General features: G+C 37.6%; 1 protein-coding gene across 2 annotated transcripts in view; it reads left to right on the forward strand.

Annotated features, from left to right (window-relative positions):
* Nucleotides 1-5,512: 5,512 nt before the first annotated feature.
* Nucleotides 5,513-20,324, forward strand: part of LOC149137097 (uncharacterized) — a 46,128-nt gene continuing 31,316 nt past the window's right edge. Inside the window, exons 1-3 of one of the 2 annotated variants that reach the window (XM_089346583.1) lie at nt 5,513-7,647; nt 10,622-10,682; nt 11,476-14,754. In XM_089346583.1, the coding sequence (XP_089202709.1) occupies nt 7,517-7,647; nt 10,622-10,682; nt 11,476-11,736 (453 nt within the window). In that variant the 5' untranslated portion in view covers nt 5,513-7,516 and the 3' untranslated portion in view covers nt 11,737-14,754. Of the gene's footprint in view, nt 7,648-10,621; nt 10,683-11,475; nt 14,755-20,324 lie in introns of those variants that run through there. The other variant, XR_016239824.1, reaches the window with a different exon arrangement.

Raw genomic sequence — 20,324 nt, forward strand, 5'->3', positions numbered from 1 at the left:
AGAGTCTCATAGCTGGAATGTCTTTGCTCAGATCTCGATCAGAGTTGATCTGGAGCTAAACAATTAATGAGGCAGTATAACTCGATTCGGTTTCGATTCAAAATTACAATTTCGTTAGGCTTCCAACGGAGCCTCAGCGCAGTCGTTCGATCTGCTAGATATAGCAGCGAAATCATAGCACATCCTACTGTTTTGATGTAGTTTTTAAGCTTAGCAGGACGTAGTGATGAGTGGAATGCCTTAAGTCATGGGTCGGCTTGATTAGGGCTGACCTGGAGCTAAACAATTACGATAGCAATTAACTTTATGTCGATTCGATGATAAGAGATCAGTGGACATTGACTGCATCTTAGTTCCGAATTTCAGCAAACACTATTTCATTTATCGCCTTCATAGTCCTCGTAAGCAAACACCACAAGAAATACTGCAAAGCATTTTGTCCATCGGTCTAACATTTCTGCCAACCAACCAATCTAACAGAATATAAAATAGTAATCATAATAAACGGAGTCTCAAGTTTTTAGTGGAAGAACAAGCTAGATTTCAGAATAAAGTACGGATAAAGTGTTTATTATAATTATTAAATATACGAATAAAGTGTCCATTTTAGAAATTTTTTTTTTTTTTTCTAAGATCTCTAACACATGATAAGGTGCTCAGAGTACCGTGCTCTTAAGCACATGACATCCTGGGTGACTACCCAAGTTGTTGTTACGACAAACATCACAATTTCTTGTCTTCTAGGAGCAGCTGATGGTAACGGCAACTCGGGCAGTAACCGGGTGTGTCATGCGCTTTGGGTCACCACATCATGTGTCTGAGATCTTCAAAATAAAGAAGAAAATGTAAATGAATAAGATACACAAATTATTCTTATATTCAATAAATTGTAATAAACACTTTATCTCTACATAATCCGAAATTCAGTTTGCTGCGGCCATCATCACGCTTAGGGCCGGCCCTGCTGTCTCCTCCCACTAAAGACTTATCGGAAACTTCGTCTTGTGAGAATTATTTTATTTTCTGTCAATGTAGCGGGTTGGCAGAATCATTAAAGCGCTGGCGGAAAATACTTTGCAGTATTTCTTGCGTCTCAATGTTCTGAGTTCAAATCCTATCAAGCCTTCCATCCCTTCAGGGTCTATAAAATACCAGTAAACTACTGAAGTCGTTGCTATCGACTAACTTCCTCCTATCAAAATAGCTAGTCTTGTGCCTAAATTAGAGACAAGTATTTTATTTTCTAGTAACTAAGGGCACTGAGTTCAAATTCTGCCCAGATTGACTTTTTCTTTTATCATTCTGGGAGTCGATAAGATATAATCTTTTCTACTCTAGGTACAAGGCCCAAAATTTTGGAGAGTGGACTTCTCATTTAGAGCTACCCCAGTACACAACTGGTACTTAATTTATCGAACCCGAAAGGATGAAAGGTAAAGTCAACCTCGGCGGAATTTGAACTCAGAACACAAAGACAGAGGAAACAACCGCTAAGCATTTCGCCCGGCGTGCTAACGTTTCTGCCAGCTCGCCGCCCTAGTCGATAAGATATAATATCGATTAAATGCCGGTTTCGAATTAATTGACTGTATTTTCTCACAAAGTGTGGCCTTATGCCTAAGTTAGAAATCACTCTAAACAAAGAAAGTTCGGTAGACAACGGAATCAGTCGTGCGGCTGACAAATTGACTTCAGGTATTTAGTTACGTTTCTTTACATTCCAATGCATGTTCGAATCCCACTGGAATCGTGTTTGTCTCATCTTTCTGGGGTTTCTGAAATAAGTACCGGCTCTTGCTGGATCGATCAAATCAGCTACAACAAGCCCACTCTTTCAAAATTTGTGGCATGGTTTTGCGCCTTCATGAATATGAAATTACAATAATGATGAAACATTGAACTAAATTATTTGCAGTGTTCCGTCCCGATGGAGTCAAACATTGCTTTCATCCGTCTGGAGTTGTTAAAATGAACACCAATAAATATTTTTGGAATAGGGTAATGAGTAACATCATGTTCTACAGTAATTAATTGCCTCCTTTTACATCATAAGTTCAAATACTCTTGGGGTTGACTTTGCCTTTCATTCCTCAAATGTTCGATAAAACAAATACCAGTAATTGAGTTAATCGTGTACCCTCTCCAAAAAATTTATGGCTTTGAGCCCATGCTAGAAATCTATTATTTATCGAACTAATAAGAAAACCTCGTTCGACCTGCAAGAATTAGCAATCAAATCCCTCTCAAAATTTACCCCGAAGAAAAAAGAAGACACATTGCATAATGTAACCTAAATATAAACGACGAGGTGGAATCATAAGTCCTCTCATTCAAAGAATGCTCTGTAGCTAAACAACAGCCTCATCGTCGATAATATATTGGAATCGATTTAACTTAACTCTTCCCCTCAGTTTTGTGGCCTAATGCTCATGTAAGAAATCCCTATTAATAAAGAGATCATTATGTATTATGAGCAATTGTTGTTCTTATTGTTTAGTACCAGATCGGCTCTGATCAAGCTAACCATGACTATTCCATCTTATTTTCATATATAGGGAAACTATATTGATTTAATATTTTGATACAAGGCCAGCAATTTTGCGGGAGGGGGTAAGTCGATTACAATGATCCTCAGTGATCAATTGGTACTTATTTTATCGACCCCGAAAAGATGAAAAGAAAAATCGACCTCGGCGGAATTTGAACGTAAAGACAGACGAAATGCCGTTAAGCATTTCGCCCGGCGTGCTTAACGATTCTGCTTGCTCGCCACTTTATATGGAGACTATATTAACATAATCTAAAGTATCATAACCTTTTAACATGGTGAAATGTTATTAGAGGGAAATATGGACGCTTTTTCTAACAGATCAAACGAACGCGTAGAGATCTCGTTGAGTGCAATACTGGGAAATAAGGAGACGGAGATACAGGATCTAATTATCTTCTTTTGCATTCAGAGATCAATTCCATCTCAGCAGATTTTCTTTTCATCCTACAGTGAAAAAATAAGAGTGAAATATGTCCTAGGCAAATACTGTACTTTGTTTTATCTTCAAACATTTGTGTATAATTTTGCTCCAGTTTTCTAATTCGTTGTCAGATCGCCTTATCCATTAAGTCAGCAGTCCTCAACTGTTTGAAGCTAAAGGTCTGTGGCGAAGCCTAGGATAGAAACTTTACATCTTTAGCAACTAGGATCAGACTACACTTTGATTAAGCGCCGTACCCTGAATATTAACCAATCAACTTGCAGAAATATCACCCGATATTGTAGAGTGTTCAATTATGTTCCAGTAGTTCCCGCACAAAAAAGGGTTATATAAGCAACAAGGCGGGCAAGCATTGCCAGAAATGGCAAAGGACCCGATGCGTGCAGCACGCACGGCAGAGGTTAGAGAAAATTTCAGAGAATATAGACGAACACAGGATTCTTGATCTCTGTTCAACCTGTGTTTAAAAGAATTACTTCATCTTCGGTGCACTTCTCCAAATCACGTACCATGAACGCTATATCCTCACCTCTCACTACACAAATAAATAGCCAGCCAATTGTTAGTCAAAAGCAAGCCAGAGGCGCACTTTCGGTGCTCAATGAACAAGCTTTTTAAATAAGCAAGTTTCCTTGGTTGTAGCTTAACCTAAAGTTAAAGAAATATTCAACAATGATAGACAGTATTATTTTCGCCTCTCACGCGAAGCTAAGCTTTTCAGTTATTAGTGTAATTATGAACTACATTTGCTCCTTGCACACACAATGCACTACTGGCAAGCCACGATATGATTATGTAATAATGTGATTTACTTCTGTAAAGATAAATGTCATTTAAGCAACGTTCGTAGTTGGTTTTATTATGGGACAGCACGCAGCCAAACCTCTTACCAATTAATTGAGATCCTTCTAACCAGCGCGACAAATCCATTTCACCAAACGTCTTTCACAAATATCCCTTCCTCATGTTTTGAAAAAGCAAAAATGCAAGAGAAAAACAGATTATTTTGATCCGACAACTAACTTTGCGTTTGATGGGCTAGTATTAGAAAATATGGCACTGTCATGATATTAGCTGTCAGAAGTGACCATGACAGTGCCGAAAATATTACTCATATTTTCTTATCATATCCCACCCGACATGTACTTCTTTTGCTATTTGCATGGACAAGAGCCTCCTTCTATTAAATTTGTATGAAAATTACTAAAAGTAGGCGAGGACTTTTAGAATAGAATATTGTACATTGGCGCCCCCTCACTCATGTTTCTGCTAACTTTATCTTGCAGCCCGCTTGATACTTTCTTGAAATGAGTTTATTTAAATAAACATTTTAAAATTTTTTATCAAAAATTAAAGATTGTAATGAAAAGTAAAAAAAGAAAGATACTACCCTTTTTTGCAACGATAATATTTCGTGTTGAATCAACGATCATTCATTCATTATTGTAATAATAGCATGAGAAAGCAAAATGCTGTCAGTATACAAGCGGCCCCTCAAACTTCCTGTAATTAAAGTGGCACACAATGTAATTCGAGTTGGCCATGCCTAGTTTAAAACATTTTATTTCTAAGAAAAATTGAATCCAAGAAAAAAAAGTTACAGAAAAAAAGAATCACAAGAAAAATATCATAGAAGGCATTTTCGATTTATCAATAAATATCTGACTTAAATCTTTTGTTTCATTGTCTTTGCTTAAGAAATAGAATAAAAGGTTTTTTCCTACATGTGTAATGCCATCATATATAAACTGTGTACAAGTCATCTACTATCAGTTAGAAACTGATTTAAGATATTTTTTTGATTTATTTAATTGTTCATAAAATGTGAATTTTCTCTGAAACTTTTTCTGAGCACCCAAAAATAACGAAACTGCTGAACACCTAGCACCTCTAAGTACCTCTTGTCAATTCAAGACGCCCCCATGAAGGGACAACCATCTAGATTAAAAACCACCACGTAAAGCAAACCAACGAGGGAGCCTCAACCTGGTTGCCCAGCCTGCCAGAAGTAGCTGCCATACTCCCTGAAATTTCACCCTACCGTCTTGAAAAGCAATGGACGCAGTACAAAATATTATCTTAATATGCAAGGTTCGACAGAAATGTAGGATGTTCATTACAAAAAACGCCTTTGATCACGTGACTTTTTCAGTCAGAGCTTACCTGGATCAACATCTGCAACTGTTAACCCAGATAACGATTTATTTCCCTCTCTCCATCTGTTTTCTCTTCTCATTCCTTTTTTTAGAGGAGCGTAGGCTCGAAACATCAAAAACTTCCATTTTTCTTGAGCATCAAACTAATACACCTTGTTTGCTGTTTCCTCACCTGTCTCTATCTTTTTTTTTGTACACTTTTGAACCACATAAAGAACATCTTTGTGCCAATACAACTCGCTGTTGTTACTAGGGTTGGCGTTCAGGAAATTAAATGTGCGGTTGTAATGTTCATGCCTTCACCGAAAGCACTGGAATATTTTCTGCTAGCTCCACGAACCAACGATGGTGTGTCTGTCTGGTTACTGGACCTGTTAGAAATAGCAGCCAAATTCTTTCAAATCACAATTTACCATCTTAAAAAAAGTAGACACATTATAAAAACCATCACAGGTCATGGTCATTGCTAGAAGAAAGAGAGCATATATTTACTTTGTCAGTGTTGAACTCCGGTTAAAATATTAAAAATACGAGTAGTAGTAGTCATGATAAGTTATCGTTGGTTGTAATTATAAGACATTGAAAGTTACATAATACCTATTGCAGTATGGCTGAATGGTTAAAAAAAAAAGGTAACTTTGCCACCCAGTTGTCTCGGGTTCATTCCCAACTGCATGGCATTTTGGGCAAATGTCATGGCCGCGAGTTGATCAATACGTTGTAAGTGAAATTGGATTGACAGAAAGTGTAAAGAAGCTCGTCGGGTGGATTGTACCTGTAATTCACAGATACAGCATTGTCACACACTCTGTTGTCATGCTCGGACTGCCTGGGGATTTCGAGATGGGTACATGCGTATGTGGACTGCTCAGCCTCTTATATGTTAATTCAAGAGCAAGCTATTCAATTGATCGAACAACTGAATCCTCATAATCCAACAATGGAGATCCATCATCATCTATTTTAACATGGATGAATTCGATCCCACGTTTTGCCACATCGAAATCACAATGAGATCGTGTGCACAAACCCAATTGTTGTCCAATCAACGGTTTTTGCTCACGTAATAGTCTGGTGGCATGACTAGAACCTATAAATACAGAATAATTCTATTCATTGTGGCGTTCACTCTCCACATATGGCAGTCTTTGCAGCTACATAAGCAACCTGGAACGATTGAAGAAGAAAACACTCCACGGCAACAAGAATATATATTAATGTGTAAAAACTAGCCCGAATGTTGAATTTCTAACGATTAGTTTCTGCACTTGACATACACGTTGTTACATCTGAATATTCCTTTTTTTTTTTTTTTTTTTTTTTTTTTTTTTTAATATTGCATGAACAATATATATATATATATATATATATATATATGTATATAATTGAGAATGTATATTTGTGTGTGTGTGTGTCTGTGTGAATCCCTAAAACTCCAGAACTCCACAACCAATTTCATTCAAATTTTACACATGCCTTACTTAAGGTTGTGTTTTAGTAAAAAAAACTTTTAACTTCTTGCATACTTCCAGCCCACAGCAACATCATATCTCCTCCACTGTTTAAGTATTAAGTGTCAAAAGTGAAACAAAAACACTCTTGTCATTCGAACCGGAATCTCAAAGACATTGTTATTATTAAATTTATGCATTTCTAATCAATTTGGAGATATTTGCTATCGAGTTGCAGATTTTTAACAATGCACTTGGTGATTATTTGCTTTATTTCTCGGGCAAAATTTACAACTTAGAATAAAAGAATACAATTACTATTTCATTCAAAAATTGATGAGCTTTGTTTTTAGTGATGACTTGAAATGGTAAATCTTTTTTCTAACTGTATTTGCTTGAAAAAACATACTTTTCTTTATATTAAGCAATTCATTATAATTACTTTTACGATGTGCCTAAATAAAAAGCATCGTTATAGATCAGCATTTCTCAACCTTTTTCGCGATTTGGCTTCCGTTGGACATTGAAAAAATTTATTTCGGCTCCCCTGTGTTGATGAAAAATCTAATCCAGCTTCCCATGTATCTGAGATAGACCGGCCGGCCCAATCATGCTGCTAAGGAATTTAGATGCTCCAATAATGTACAATGGTACGCGGATGATTATCAAAAAATTGTGCTCCCGAGTTCTGTAGGCAACAATCTTGAATGAACCGGCCGCTGGCTAAGACATACTTATAACTCTAATGTCCCTTACCCACTCCGATACGACCTACAAGTTTAAACAGATGCAATTTCCCATCAAACTCTGCTTTCTCGTGACAATCAACAAGGCGCAGGGACAATCGTGCAAGCGGTTGGTTTGAATCTGACAGAGCAAGTATTCTCACACGCACAACTGTACGTTGGCTGTCCCCATGGTCTTTCTATTTGTGCACCCGAGGGAAGGACGAAGAATGTTGTCTACCAAGAGGCACTCCAATGATAACGGCAACTTCAACTGCTCCAATTTCAACTCCGCAATTTTTTCATCGTCCTGCCAGCCCACGTAAGTCCAATCTTGCTTTGCTCTCCTTACTAACTCACCATGACATTATTTTTTTTCTACCAAGATCCGTCGCCCAAACACCACTTCGTATCCACTTCTTCCTCTTTTTTATGTCTTCGTTTCTCTCTTCGCGTCGTTCTCTGACCGGGTGAAACCGGGCTCAGCTGCTAGTGTAGAAATAAATATGTTCGCAAACATAAAACAAGCTCCTTCTCTTACTTGCTACATGTTATATATATATATATATATATTTTTTTTTTTTTTTTTTTTTTACTAATTCAATGGACAATTTAGTGATGCTGTCTTGTAAGATTTTACAATAGCTTGGCTTTGGCTTAGCTTAATTTGCAAATACATGGCGAAAAGTTAGCTTGTGAAAATACGAGGCTGAGTGTCCCAACCGCGTTATTTTCTACTTTATGTCGCTTTGTTCAAGCCAAAAAGTCTCGCAGTAACCAGTGAAATCTAAACACTCTTATCTGGTGCCTCTGAGTTGATAACTGTGCATTAATTGTGGAAATTGAGCAAAAATTTTTAATAAGAACTGCAGATTTGGGATTCGTTTTAATACAATCCCTGTGTACTTTCATTAATAATGCCAGGAAACCTGAAAACGAAAAATCACCAAACGGTTCCACTCCGATAAACGAAATAAGAACCTTAATTTTCACTTTTTTAAATATTTTTCGGGCATTGAAAAAATTAGTAATCGTCTAAATTTAAAGACATTTTAAAATCAGTTGAGCTAATAAATTGATTTAAGATACCACTTTTTATCTTAATATAACATAATATAACAAAGAAAGGCTAGGCGTATGCCATTAGTGAGATTATAATACTAATAATTAAAGAAGTGGTTAAAATTGTTATAAAGAAAGACCTTTAAACTGTTCTAAAATGCAAATGGCCGATGATGTGGAGAAAACTTTGGAATCTGAGCTTCAGCGTTGCAAGTTTCTATCTAACTCATTCATTATATTCAGCAATTTAAATAAATTTTCTTATGGCCAAGCTATTAGCATTAATAACGAACTTTTACTTACCATGTATCAGGGAGGCAAGTTGACCTACTCGTTAGAGGGACGGACAGAATGCTTTTTGATGGTTATTCTTGAGTTCAAATGCTGTTTCCTTTGGGATCGATAAAAACAAATTGGACTAATCCTAGGCGGTATATTTTGTTCCGACTCTTTTGAGTTCTGAGTTCAAATCCCGCCATAGCCCACATAGATAGTAGATTTCACTCTGTTTAACATCACTACCTGGCACCTGACGCTTTTAGTGGGGTCCATTCGAGCCAGGATTCCTTTTTGAGGATACTTTCCTCTCTCCCTTCCACCAATCTCGGAGGCCCTGTGAAGGATCATGGACACTGCCCTTTCCTCCTGATTAAAAGATTTTAAAAAATGATGATGAAAAAGGTAAGACAACTTTTTCAAAGTTTAAAGAAATATCTGAAGGCAAGGTTCACTGTCGGTGAGCTGCGATGGTTGGCCGTGATAAAAGATTTTCCTTCCATACCCAACTTAGAAGCTTCACAAATGTGTATCAGGTTAACTGGCGTTCTTATATAATACAATCGGAAATTATCTAGGGCGCCAAAAAACCGTAATTTCTTAGGATCTGCATGTTTTCCGTATCATAGATTATGAATATGTTAAAAAAAAAAAAAGAGGCGGCGGGAAATTTTTACCTTTCTGTAAATTTCAAGTTTTACCTCTTTCCGAATTTTTTTTTTTCTTCGGGTTTATGTGAAGCATAGTTAAAAAAAAAATCTCAGATGTTTAAGACATTAACTGAAAAAAAAAATTAAAGAGTCAAAAGTAAAAATAATCATGAAAAATGGGATCTCCGCCCCCGTCATATAAAAAATGAAATAATAAATTTTTTGGTGGGTGGGTTAAAGATTAAATATAAAATATACTATAAAAGGTAACTAAATCAATTTAATTAGTCTTAGGGATCTTTTCTATCTTAGTAATCACTAGCTCATAAAGTATTACTTACACCACACATGTGGTGCAATTCCCAAATGTCAACAAAATTTCTGAGGTGTACTGTGAAATATTGGTTTCAAATTTTGGCACTAAACCGGTAATTTCTAGGGAGGGGACTAGTCATTTACAACGACCTCAGTGTTCACCTGGTACTTATTTTATGAACGTCGAAAGGGATGAAAGTCAGAGTCGACCTCGGCGAAATCTGAGCTCAACACGTAAAGACAGATGAAACACCGCTAAGCATTTTTGCTCGGCGTGCTAACGATTCTGCCAGTTCGTCCGCCCTCATGTCTATGAAAATATTAACTCGGTATAATTAATCTTAATAGTCACTAATGTAAAAACAATAATTTATTTGTAAATTAGATGAACGTAGCATGTCGCTTTTGTGCGGTCTCTTCCGATATGTACTGGAGGTCATTTTCTCTCAGGGAGATTTATAGTTTTCCATGTTTAAAACACGCAGATCTAAAGAAATTAGTTGATGTTTTTTTTTCTCACTAGATAACTTCCGACCCTATTCTATAAGAAAGCCGGTTAATGAGTAAAATTAAGGTAGATCCGCTCAATTTGCGACTGTTTGGAATGTTAAGAGAAAATGATGAAAAGAGGTCATAGTTTGCAAAGGCTTTATTACTTTGTGACTTGTAAATGAGATTCAATGCCGACATGTCTCTGTTTTCTTGCTGATATAAAACCATAACTGTGAAGAGTTGTGATGATGGTGGATTTCCAGTTGTTCGATATCTACTGAATCAAGTGTTCCTGAATTAGCGTTTAAGTAGCTGAATCTGTGGGACAAGACTCAACAATTCAAATTACAAGTACAATCCACTCGGCGAGTTTCTATACAATTGCGTCTTCCCAGCTTTTCTCACAAAATAAAGTACTACCTAATTATCAAGAAAAAAAAATGTTACCAAATATTCCAAGCTTAGTGCAGTGGTTGAACTATATTTATTTATACACTCAAGTTCATACAATGTTCGAGCAAATGAAATTGTAACGAAGAAAAACGGATTGAACCTGGAAGAGGTAGGTGACTTTATTACTAAAACTCATTAATCTCTAATCAATGCTCTTGCTAATGCACAAGTCAATTAATTCAATTAAAAGGTATGCTAATTTATTTTAATGTGTTTAACGTTACCGATATTAATATACGAGAGGGGTTTTTTTTTTCCATTATTATTAATATTATTGAGGTTTTTCACGTGCCTTGTGTCGAAGTATTCCTCCTTTGAATCCCTGATACCTCATCGCCATACCGTACAACGGATTCTTTGAAAAGGTCGATGGCCAAGAGTGTTTTATCATAAGTGTTAAAGAAATAAATTAGTTTCTATTTCGTTTTGTACTTCATTATTTCAAGTTCAGCTGCCGCAACAACCTTTATTCTACTTTTCATTCTTCTGCATTGATGTCTCTGTAAAAGTACCAGAAATATATAAACCGAATTTATTCGATTGCAGCGTTCGACTCATTAGATAAATTAGTTTTGTATAATTAGTAAATATAATAATGGGGCTGTCGGTTATTGATCTTTTTCTTTCGTGTTATTCTTTTAATAAGATCGCTTTTTTGGAGCTTGGCACAGTCGATATAATTAGCTGCACTTCTGCGTCCAACATGCAGTGGGTTAGCATAGGACCAAATTCTCCACTTATGATCATCCACCCGCAGAGCTGCAATCATAAGTAAAGTAACACACCAGCTAGAATACATATTATTCACTCGAACCAACAACAGTATCAAATCCACCCTACACAGACATCAACGAAGAAGCTTGGACAAATGTGTAAATGTCTGACTCGCGTTTCCATTGTAGGATCCTCTTCGGGCAATTATACTGTGGACCAAAAGAAGCTATTCAAATACCAAATTGAAGACCATTTTAAAGGGGAATGACATCGATAACTTCAAGCAGCGATATAGCGTGTGGTATGCGGACCACACAGAGAAGTCACTTTATAAACATGTACTTCTTATCAAAGGTATGATACATCCCAGAAAGGTGGCGACCAATTTTGGTCATCATACAGGTGGCCAGTACCTGCACTATGCTGCTGTCTTTAAGTGTGGAAGGTAATCCTATCTATCGTTCTCTTTGATGTGATATAATGTTTGGAGTAATGTAGTACAGTACTTGAAGTGGTATAGCTTGGAGTATAATGCAATGTTCGGTACAGTGTTGCATAGTGTTGTGTTTAGAGCGATATAGTATAACGGTAGTGCTTGGGGTGGTAAAGTACAGTGGCTGGAGTGGTATAAGGAAGTGCAGTGTATAATATAATTTGTGTGGCAAGAAGCTTCTAGTGTAATAAGAAGCTTGCTTCCCAAACACACGGTTCCGGGTTCAGTCTCACTGCATGACACCTTGGATAAGTGTCTTCTTCTATAGCCTCAGGCCGATCAAAGCCTTGTGAGTGGAATTGGTAGAAGGAAACTGAAAGAAGCCCATCGTAATGTGTGATAAGTAGCTTGCTTACCAACCACATGGTTCCGGGTTCAGTAACATAGAGGTACAGGTGTCAATTCATTACGGCCGTTTCAAGAGACTCTTTTAATTGGTTAATGAAAACATTACATCATTGCAAAGGAACCGTTTTCGTCAGGTGACTGCATGAACTTCAAATGTAAAGGACAATTCGACTGATTAAACATAGTCACAACCCCACAGAGCCAAAATATTTACACTGATTCTGATGCTATTTCGTTGGTGCAGACACTTCTGCACCGAGTTTGATATTCACTTAATATTGTTTGGATGAGCATGTTATTACGACCTAACAAGGTGCCTCAATTTAAATACCTAATTCAACTGAATCGTAATTGTATTTTATGTGTGCGTGTGCGTGTGCTTTTAGTGAGATTGTAACGAGACCATTTTCTATTACGGTACATTGAATTCATTAAATTGATAGAGGCTAAGCGCGTTAATCTATAATGATTGGTCGTCTTAACTAAGATGTGAGTTTTGAACATTGGTTGAGTATTGCGCAGGGTTTGGATCGAGGAGCCAATCACAGTACGCGTAATATATTTAATATATTCACAAACAGCTAATCTGTAGGTGTTCTGTAGCCTACCCTTTTTCTATAAATTGGTATAACAAATCGTCTATGATCAGGTGGGGAGGGGGTGAGCGATTTTCATGAAGGCGTGTCTTGTTATTTTCATGCCGTTATTCACCTGAGCAAAATTAATATAACGGAGCACATGTAACCAACGACGACCGAAGTTGAATTATCCAAACGATGGATGAACTATACAACCAACAGAATTCGTGATGTTTTATTTGGTACACTGTACTGTTTAACGGAGGAATATAGCTCCCTGTTGTTTTTAGAGTTCGTTTCTGGTATTATTTCCACGAGTGAACACGCAACATATATTGTATAATGGTATACAAGAGTCTATAGTAAACCAAGGGAGACTTTAAACCACCCAGATAAAAAACTAAAATCTCTTTAATAATACAATGTGCCAATGCTTGGAGTAATATAGTATATTATAAGGCTGTATTTGGAATAGTATAGTGCAGTAACCACTGGTACTCTATACCAGTAGTTCTCAAACTGGAGTCCGCGGTCCCCTAGGGGACCGCGAAGCGATTTTAGGGGGTCCGCGAAGGGATACTGAAGTATCGTGAAAATGGGGTGGCTTGAGACTGTTAAGTTTTAAAATTTCAAGACTTTCAATTTTTCGCATAATATCGTCCTTTTTTGCCGTTGGTCTCAAAAACCCACGTCACTCCTACACACTCGTATGCTAATCACACTTGTACAAGTGTGATTGGCCGATAGAAAATATGCGGGTATAACAGTTGATCGAGCAGGAGACATGGACCACATATGCTAGACAGGAATAAAGACTGAAGATCTACATGAGATCCATCTTAAGTATCCTAATTACATACTGGAAAGATAGTGACCGATGCAGTGGTTTTGTTCTACACTAGACTTCCCAACATGAACACTCAGTTCTGACAGTGAAGACTGCTAAATGAGTCACGTCCACTGTATGAAGAACGGCCACATCTCAAGAGATAACCTCTATAGAGAGCTGACAGCCAAGATGAGTTCCACTAGCCGCGCCAATATCCGCTACAGAGATGTCTGCCTGAGAGGTATTAGTTCAAAATCCTGGGAGACCGAATGAGGTGGAGTGGTATCCCGAGCTGCTACGTGAAGTTGTGAGAGATGATGTTGGTGGATACTGTGACAGGAAAGCAGGCACGCAGAAAGGAAACCAGCAATACTAATTCATACAGATGTGACCTCCGCGACGTTGAACAGGGATTCTCAACCACTTTTTATCTATGGACTCCTTTGATTACTATTTTATTCTAGTGGATCTTCATAGCCATTCGTTGCTTAAAAACTAGTTTTATAGAAACTTCTTTCATAATTCTTATTTTGTTTTTCACATATTAACTCGTAGAGGTTGAACTATATAAAATGTTAGAGAAAGAACTCTCGCTGTTTCTTGCAAAACATATCTATACATATATCTATAGCAAAACTTTTTCATGGGCTCTTAAAATACTATTATGAATCCTGAATTTACTATTCAACCCCACAAAATCTTATATAGACCCTCAGGGACCATATGGACCCCGGTTGAGAACGACTGACAGCATTGATCTTTCCAGCCACAAACTTCCCTGCTTCTAAATGATAGAATACATCAAGGATGATCGATCATGAATGAAGGGAGTCTCATATATATATATATATATACATACATACATTCACACACACATATATATATATATGAGAGAGAGAGAGAGAGAGATAAATGGAATGCAGTGATGCTAATTATGTCAACAATATGGCGAGAGGAAGGAAATACCTCGGGAGCATTCTATGTATATAAATAGGACAGGGTCTCGCATTTAGTGACAAAAACGAAAAACAAAACGACTTCAAGTGCGAATATCCAAATAGTCAATGTTTAGTCTATGCTTCAAGGCCCTGCTATTATTTGTATATGCTAACATCTTATATTGCCAAATTTATTGTTTAGCTGAGACACCAATCAGCTTTCACTTACATTGTCTTTTGCAGTATTCTGGCACTTGTAAATAAACAAAAACTTTTTTTTTTTTTTTTGTTTCGATTTGTTTTTTTTAATTTCATGACGCCTTAAAAGCCTAAACTTCAGTTAAGTAAAGGCCTGGTCGGGAGTTAATAACAGACGTTATTAGTTGGGAAAGAGTTTATCAAAAGATCCAGTCTTTGTGATGCTACTGTGCTAACAATAAAACTTTGGTATGGACCGTCTGAACCTGTTCCTTTCGTAGGAATTTAGTTCCTTCTGTTACCACGTACAAGTGAGGGGCATGAGTACTAAACGTTGTTGCCGTGGTGGTGGTGGTGGTGGTGGTGCTGCTGCTGTGTGTGTGTGTGTGTGTGTGAGAGAGAGTGCGCGCGCGCGCGTCAATATGATTGCGATGTTAGCTTGCTGTGAGCTCAGGCTCTGATTGAGTAGACTTATAATCAAAAGTGTTCCAACCATATGTGTGGTAATATAATTCATTCCCAGCTTCATGGTTCCGGATTCAATCCCACTGCGTGACACTTTGGGCAAGTGTCTTCTTCTTTAACCTTGTGAGTGGATTTGGTAGACGGAAACTGAAAGCTCGTCGCATGATGGACCGCTAAAATCTACAGGTTCTTTTCATTGTCTCTCTGTTTATTTTCTCTTATTCCTTTCTGATGAAGAGCGTCGGCTCGAAACGTAAAATAATTTTTTTATTTTTCCCGAGCGTCAAACTAATACACTTGCTTGTTGTTCATATACCTGTCTTCGTCTTTTGTTTTACCATAAATTTCAGCTATATATATATATATATATATATATATACATATATATATATATGTATGTATGTATGTATGTATGTATGTATGTATGTTGATGCGAACAGGAAAAATAGAACTCAAAATATGAGTGTATGTGTATCTTTATTAATATTTAACAGAAATAACAGTGACTGAAGGTCCAAGAGTTTTGTGCATTGGCACAACGCACGAAACTGTCGGACCTTGAATCACTCTGTTACTTAATAGATGTGTGCGTGTGTCCCCTACTACCGCTTGACAACCAGTGTTGGTGTGTTTACGTCCCCGTTACTTAACGGTTCGGCGTAACAGAACGATAGAATAAGCATTGGGCTTCAAAAAGAAAAAAGTACTGGGCTCGATTCGCTTGACTAAAATTCTTAAAGGTGGTGCAGTCCAATGACCAACATGGCCGCAGTCCAATGACTGAAACAAGATGCATCTACGAGGAGGTTTTGAAAAATTCCTGGCTTTGATCTTGATTTTATGCAACATATTTCCCTCTCAGATTCACACACTTATTGCAGCAGCCCTTCAGTTTTTCTAAGCCCTGTAAAAGAACTCGGAAGGTTGGGCCTTTCGCGACACCCTTAAAGCCAGGAACTTTTCAGCACCCACTCTTAGTGCTACATTTTCCACTATTGTTAAATATATTTCGAAGAGGTAAGATGTAATTTGAGACATTTAGCTGTTGTTTCTAGCAGGTCAAACGACCATAAAGTCACTCTTGTTGGTACAAGTTAATGTTGTTTAGCCTAGGCGCGGTCACAGGAATCTTTCTAAGGGAGGGCACAAGGTCAGAAGGGAATACAATTCTAGGAGAAAAGGGCATAATAACATTATTTAGAAGGGCGCACCTCTTTTCTTGATAGGGGTGGGGACGTATCCCCCAGCCCCGAGTCCGCCTCTGTAGCCTTAGGTTACTTCTACTCGAGCAGGCCTATGATCAGACATTCCAGCTGTAATAACCCCACCCTTTTTTAAAGACATAATGGTCTCATGACCACATAATTCGGTAAATCTGAAAATTTACCCATAATTCAATACATCTTTTTCTAAGATGGTAGTATGTTATTTGAGGGAATTTGGCTGTTATTTCTAACAAGTCGAGCGACCATGTAGCGGTTCACATGTATATGTAATGGGGAAAGGAAAAAAAGCCTACTGGTGCGAAACCCTATTAGTCCTGCAATACCCTACGTTGATGCTGCTTAATTGGCCGAAAACAAAAAAGAAAACAGTTGTAAGGATGCAGAAACTCACTGAACGAACTCACTATGTGTTTACAGTGAAATCATAAACAAAGGCAAGTGAAAACTGTCAGTGGAGTAAGTTATTGGTCTGTATCGATCAGCATCTCGCGTACACACAAGCAAGCCCGTAACGCGCGCGCGCGCACACACACACTTTTATGAGCATATCGCCGCAATCGCATGTCGCGTACAGCAAGCCCGTAATACGCGCGCACTCTCACAAGCGCGCGATACGTTTCCACTTTTGCACACACAGGCACGAACATGCGTTCAAACAATCATTTCGTCACACACGCGAACACAACTCTCATACACACGTAAACATGCACTACGAAGATATGCGCGCGTGAGTGTGTGTGTGTGTGTGTGTGTGTGAGAGAGAGAGAGAGAGAATAAATTAACATAAGATACGGCTCGCTTCCATTGGAAGAAAGTGTACACTTGTATTACTTAAAAATAAATGTTTTTATACGTCTAGAAACAGCAGATATACACTTTCAATTGAGACTAATTCTACACTTAAGTTATTTTTCTCTCAAAATATGACTATACTTGTTGTGTAATCCACATTGTGTTGATGACTCGTCTAAAACCCTTTTGTTAAACCTTGAAAGCCACAACGCATGTTTTAATACCGATTTCTCTAAAAACTTAACAGGCACCCACCTGTTGCTTAATGCATTCTGGGAAATCTATGAACTGTTAATATTCTGAACCCCTTTTCTAAATGTGCGAGAGGTTCCAATCCAATTACTTAATGTCCCTTGGTATCGCTAAAAAAAAAAAAATTTAAAAAAAGAGAGATAAAAAGAAAAAAAGCACGATCACATCTCATTTCTTTTCCCTCTTGCAAAATCAAAAATCATAATTATCATTTCAGAAAGCATGGGTTCTATATAGACGATCCACTCTCAGAACCCAGGTTTCGAGCCTAGTTTTGTATTATATCCCTAACCCCCGCTTTTAAATCCGAACGATGCCTTTGCGACCCCGCGAAAAAAAATTTGAAGCAACAGCAACAGTGGTAGTAAAATACAGCAGCGGCAGCAACAGAGCTAACCTGATTTACTAATACCCACTTTTTTTCCGTCGAGGGGTTGTTTTATGTTAACTGCCTAGTACCAGTATGCAATTAGGGAACAAGTATATATGTATGTATGTATGTATGTATGTATGTATGTATGTAGTGGATAGATAATTGACTTGTTGCCTAATTGCATACTGGTACTAGGCAGTAAACATAAATCCCTTTTATTTTTTAGACTATGGAGAAAGAAAATGAGGTTGGGATGTGAGGAAAGGAGCCAAAGTGATTCTGTCACCACCGCCAATCCACCCATGCCATCTGGATTCGATGAGAAATGTTAGGCACAAAGATAACATGCGTGTGTGTATATCCAGTAGGGTTCACCAACACCACTACAACCACCACCATCACCACTACTACTACCGTCACCATTAATGATCCTTACGCAACTACAATAAATATTTCTCTTATTGCCACAGGTGGTATCGGCGGCGGTGGTGACGGCGGTGGAAGTAATGGTAGAAATGGCGGTGATGGTGGTGACGGCGGCGTTGGTGGTAGTGCCGTTGATAATAGGGGTTGTATTAATGGTGACGGTTATGGTGGTAATTGAGGGTTGAATGATGGTGAGTGTTTTGGTGGTGGTGGTGGTGGTGGTGGTGGTGATGATGGTAATAATGGTTGTGGTAGTGGTTTGGTGTAACAGGGGCGAAGATGTTAATGGTAGTAGTCTCGGTGGTAGTAATGGGTATAATGGTGATGTAGATGGGGGGGGTTGCAATGTTGGTGGTAGTATAAGTGGTGGTGATTATGATGGTGGAAGTATTGGTAAAAGTAATTCTAGTAGTTATAAGAGTAATAATAATAGGAGTAGTAATAATAATAATAATCTTCTTTTCTACTCCAGGCACAAGGCCTGAAATTTTGTGGGGGAGTGGGGCAGGCGATTAGATCGACTCCAGTACATAACTGGTACTTAATTTATCAACTCTGAAAGGCAAAGTCAACCTTGGCGGAATTGAACTCAGAACATAAGGATGAGTGAAATTGGTGATGACAATGATAGTAGTTGTAGTTGCTGGTAGTGGTGGTGGTGATGGTTGTAGTCGGTGGCAATATTGATAATACTGGTAGTTACTGTAGCAGTAATAGTAATAGCAGTGGTGGTGGTGGCTGTAATAGTTGTGGTGGTAGTGGCAATAGTAGTAGTAATTGTGGTGGTAGTGGCAATACTAGTAGTAATAGTGGTGGTGGCAGTAGTTGTAGTTCTCCAGTCAATCCATGTATACTAAAGCCTACACTAGTAGTAAAAGGTTGAAGGATTTCATCAGCCTTAATTTATTCAGCTGAGGGACTGAGAGTCTAAAAGAGATAGTTGATATTTTGTACAAAAAAAGAAAGAAGAAAAAAGTGATGGGGTCACATACAGCTCCATTTTCCACATCTCTTAAATATCCCATAATTCCCTTTTATTAGATTTATTTTTTTATTGTTTGCTGATGACAATTTTATTCATTTGGCTTTTTTTTTTTTTGCCAGTGACACAAATGCATTAATAATGGATTTCTTTCTTTCCCTTTATACATATGTATATATTTGCGTGTGTATGTATATATGCATGTAGAACACACAGTGTGTTTGTGTCTGTATGTATATATTTGCATGTGTATGTATGTATGCATATAACACACACACACACACACACAAGTGCATGCATGTGTGTATGTGTATACATGTATGTATATACATGTATGTATATATGCATGCGTGTGTGTGTGTGTATATATATATATATATATATATGTACATATATGAGATGTATGTATATTACTTTACACAAATATTTATGTGCATAAATATCTATATACACACATACACATATTTATGTACTTATAAACCTATATATAAATACACTCTCACATGGATGCCCACTCATGCACACATACACACACACACACAGACTGTGTGGTTAAAAAGTTCGCTTTGCAGCTATTAGGTTTCAGGGTTCAGTACTATTGTATGATACTCTGGTACTATATAGTCCTGGGCCAACCAATACCTTGTGAGTGAACATGGTAGACGGAAAGTGTCAGAAGACCCTCATGTACACACCTACACGTGCTTGGCAACCAGTATAGCTTCGATTATATCCCCCCTAACTTAGTAATTCAGCAAAAAGAGATTGATGGAATAAGTGACATATTTAAAATAAGTACCAGGGTTGATTTGGTCTACGAAAACCCCTGCAAAGCTGAAACAAGTAAAGTAATAAAGAATATGTGTGTAGCAGTGGTGGTTTCACAGTAAAATGAATTACAAATAAGTGAAAAGTAAGTACTCAATGCTCTTAGATAAAGTGGAATAACATTATTCATCCAAAGTTGAGCCTGCCTAGAATTGTTACTTAAAAGTTTCGTGTTTTTGCTTGAAAATAAGGAAAGAGAAGTCTGTAACAATTCACACAAACTTAGTTTTGACTAAATTATATACATATAGGCAGAGGCATGACTGTGTGGTAAGAAGCCTGCTTCCCAACCACATTGTTCTGAGTTCA

Source organism: Octopus bimaculoides, chromosome 2 (assembly GCF_046866305.1).
Source record: "Octopus bimaculoides isolate indiv1 chromosome 2, ASM4686630v1, whole genome shotgun sequence".
NCBI classification, from domain to species: Eukaryota; Metazoa; Mollusca; class Cephalopoda; order Octopoda; family Octopodidae; genus Octopus; species Octopus bimaculoides.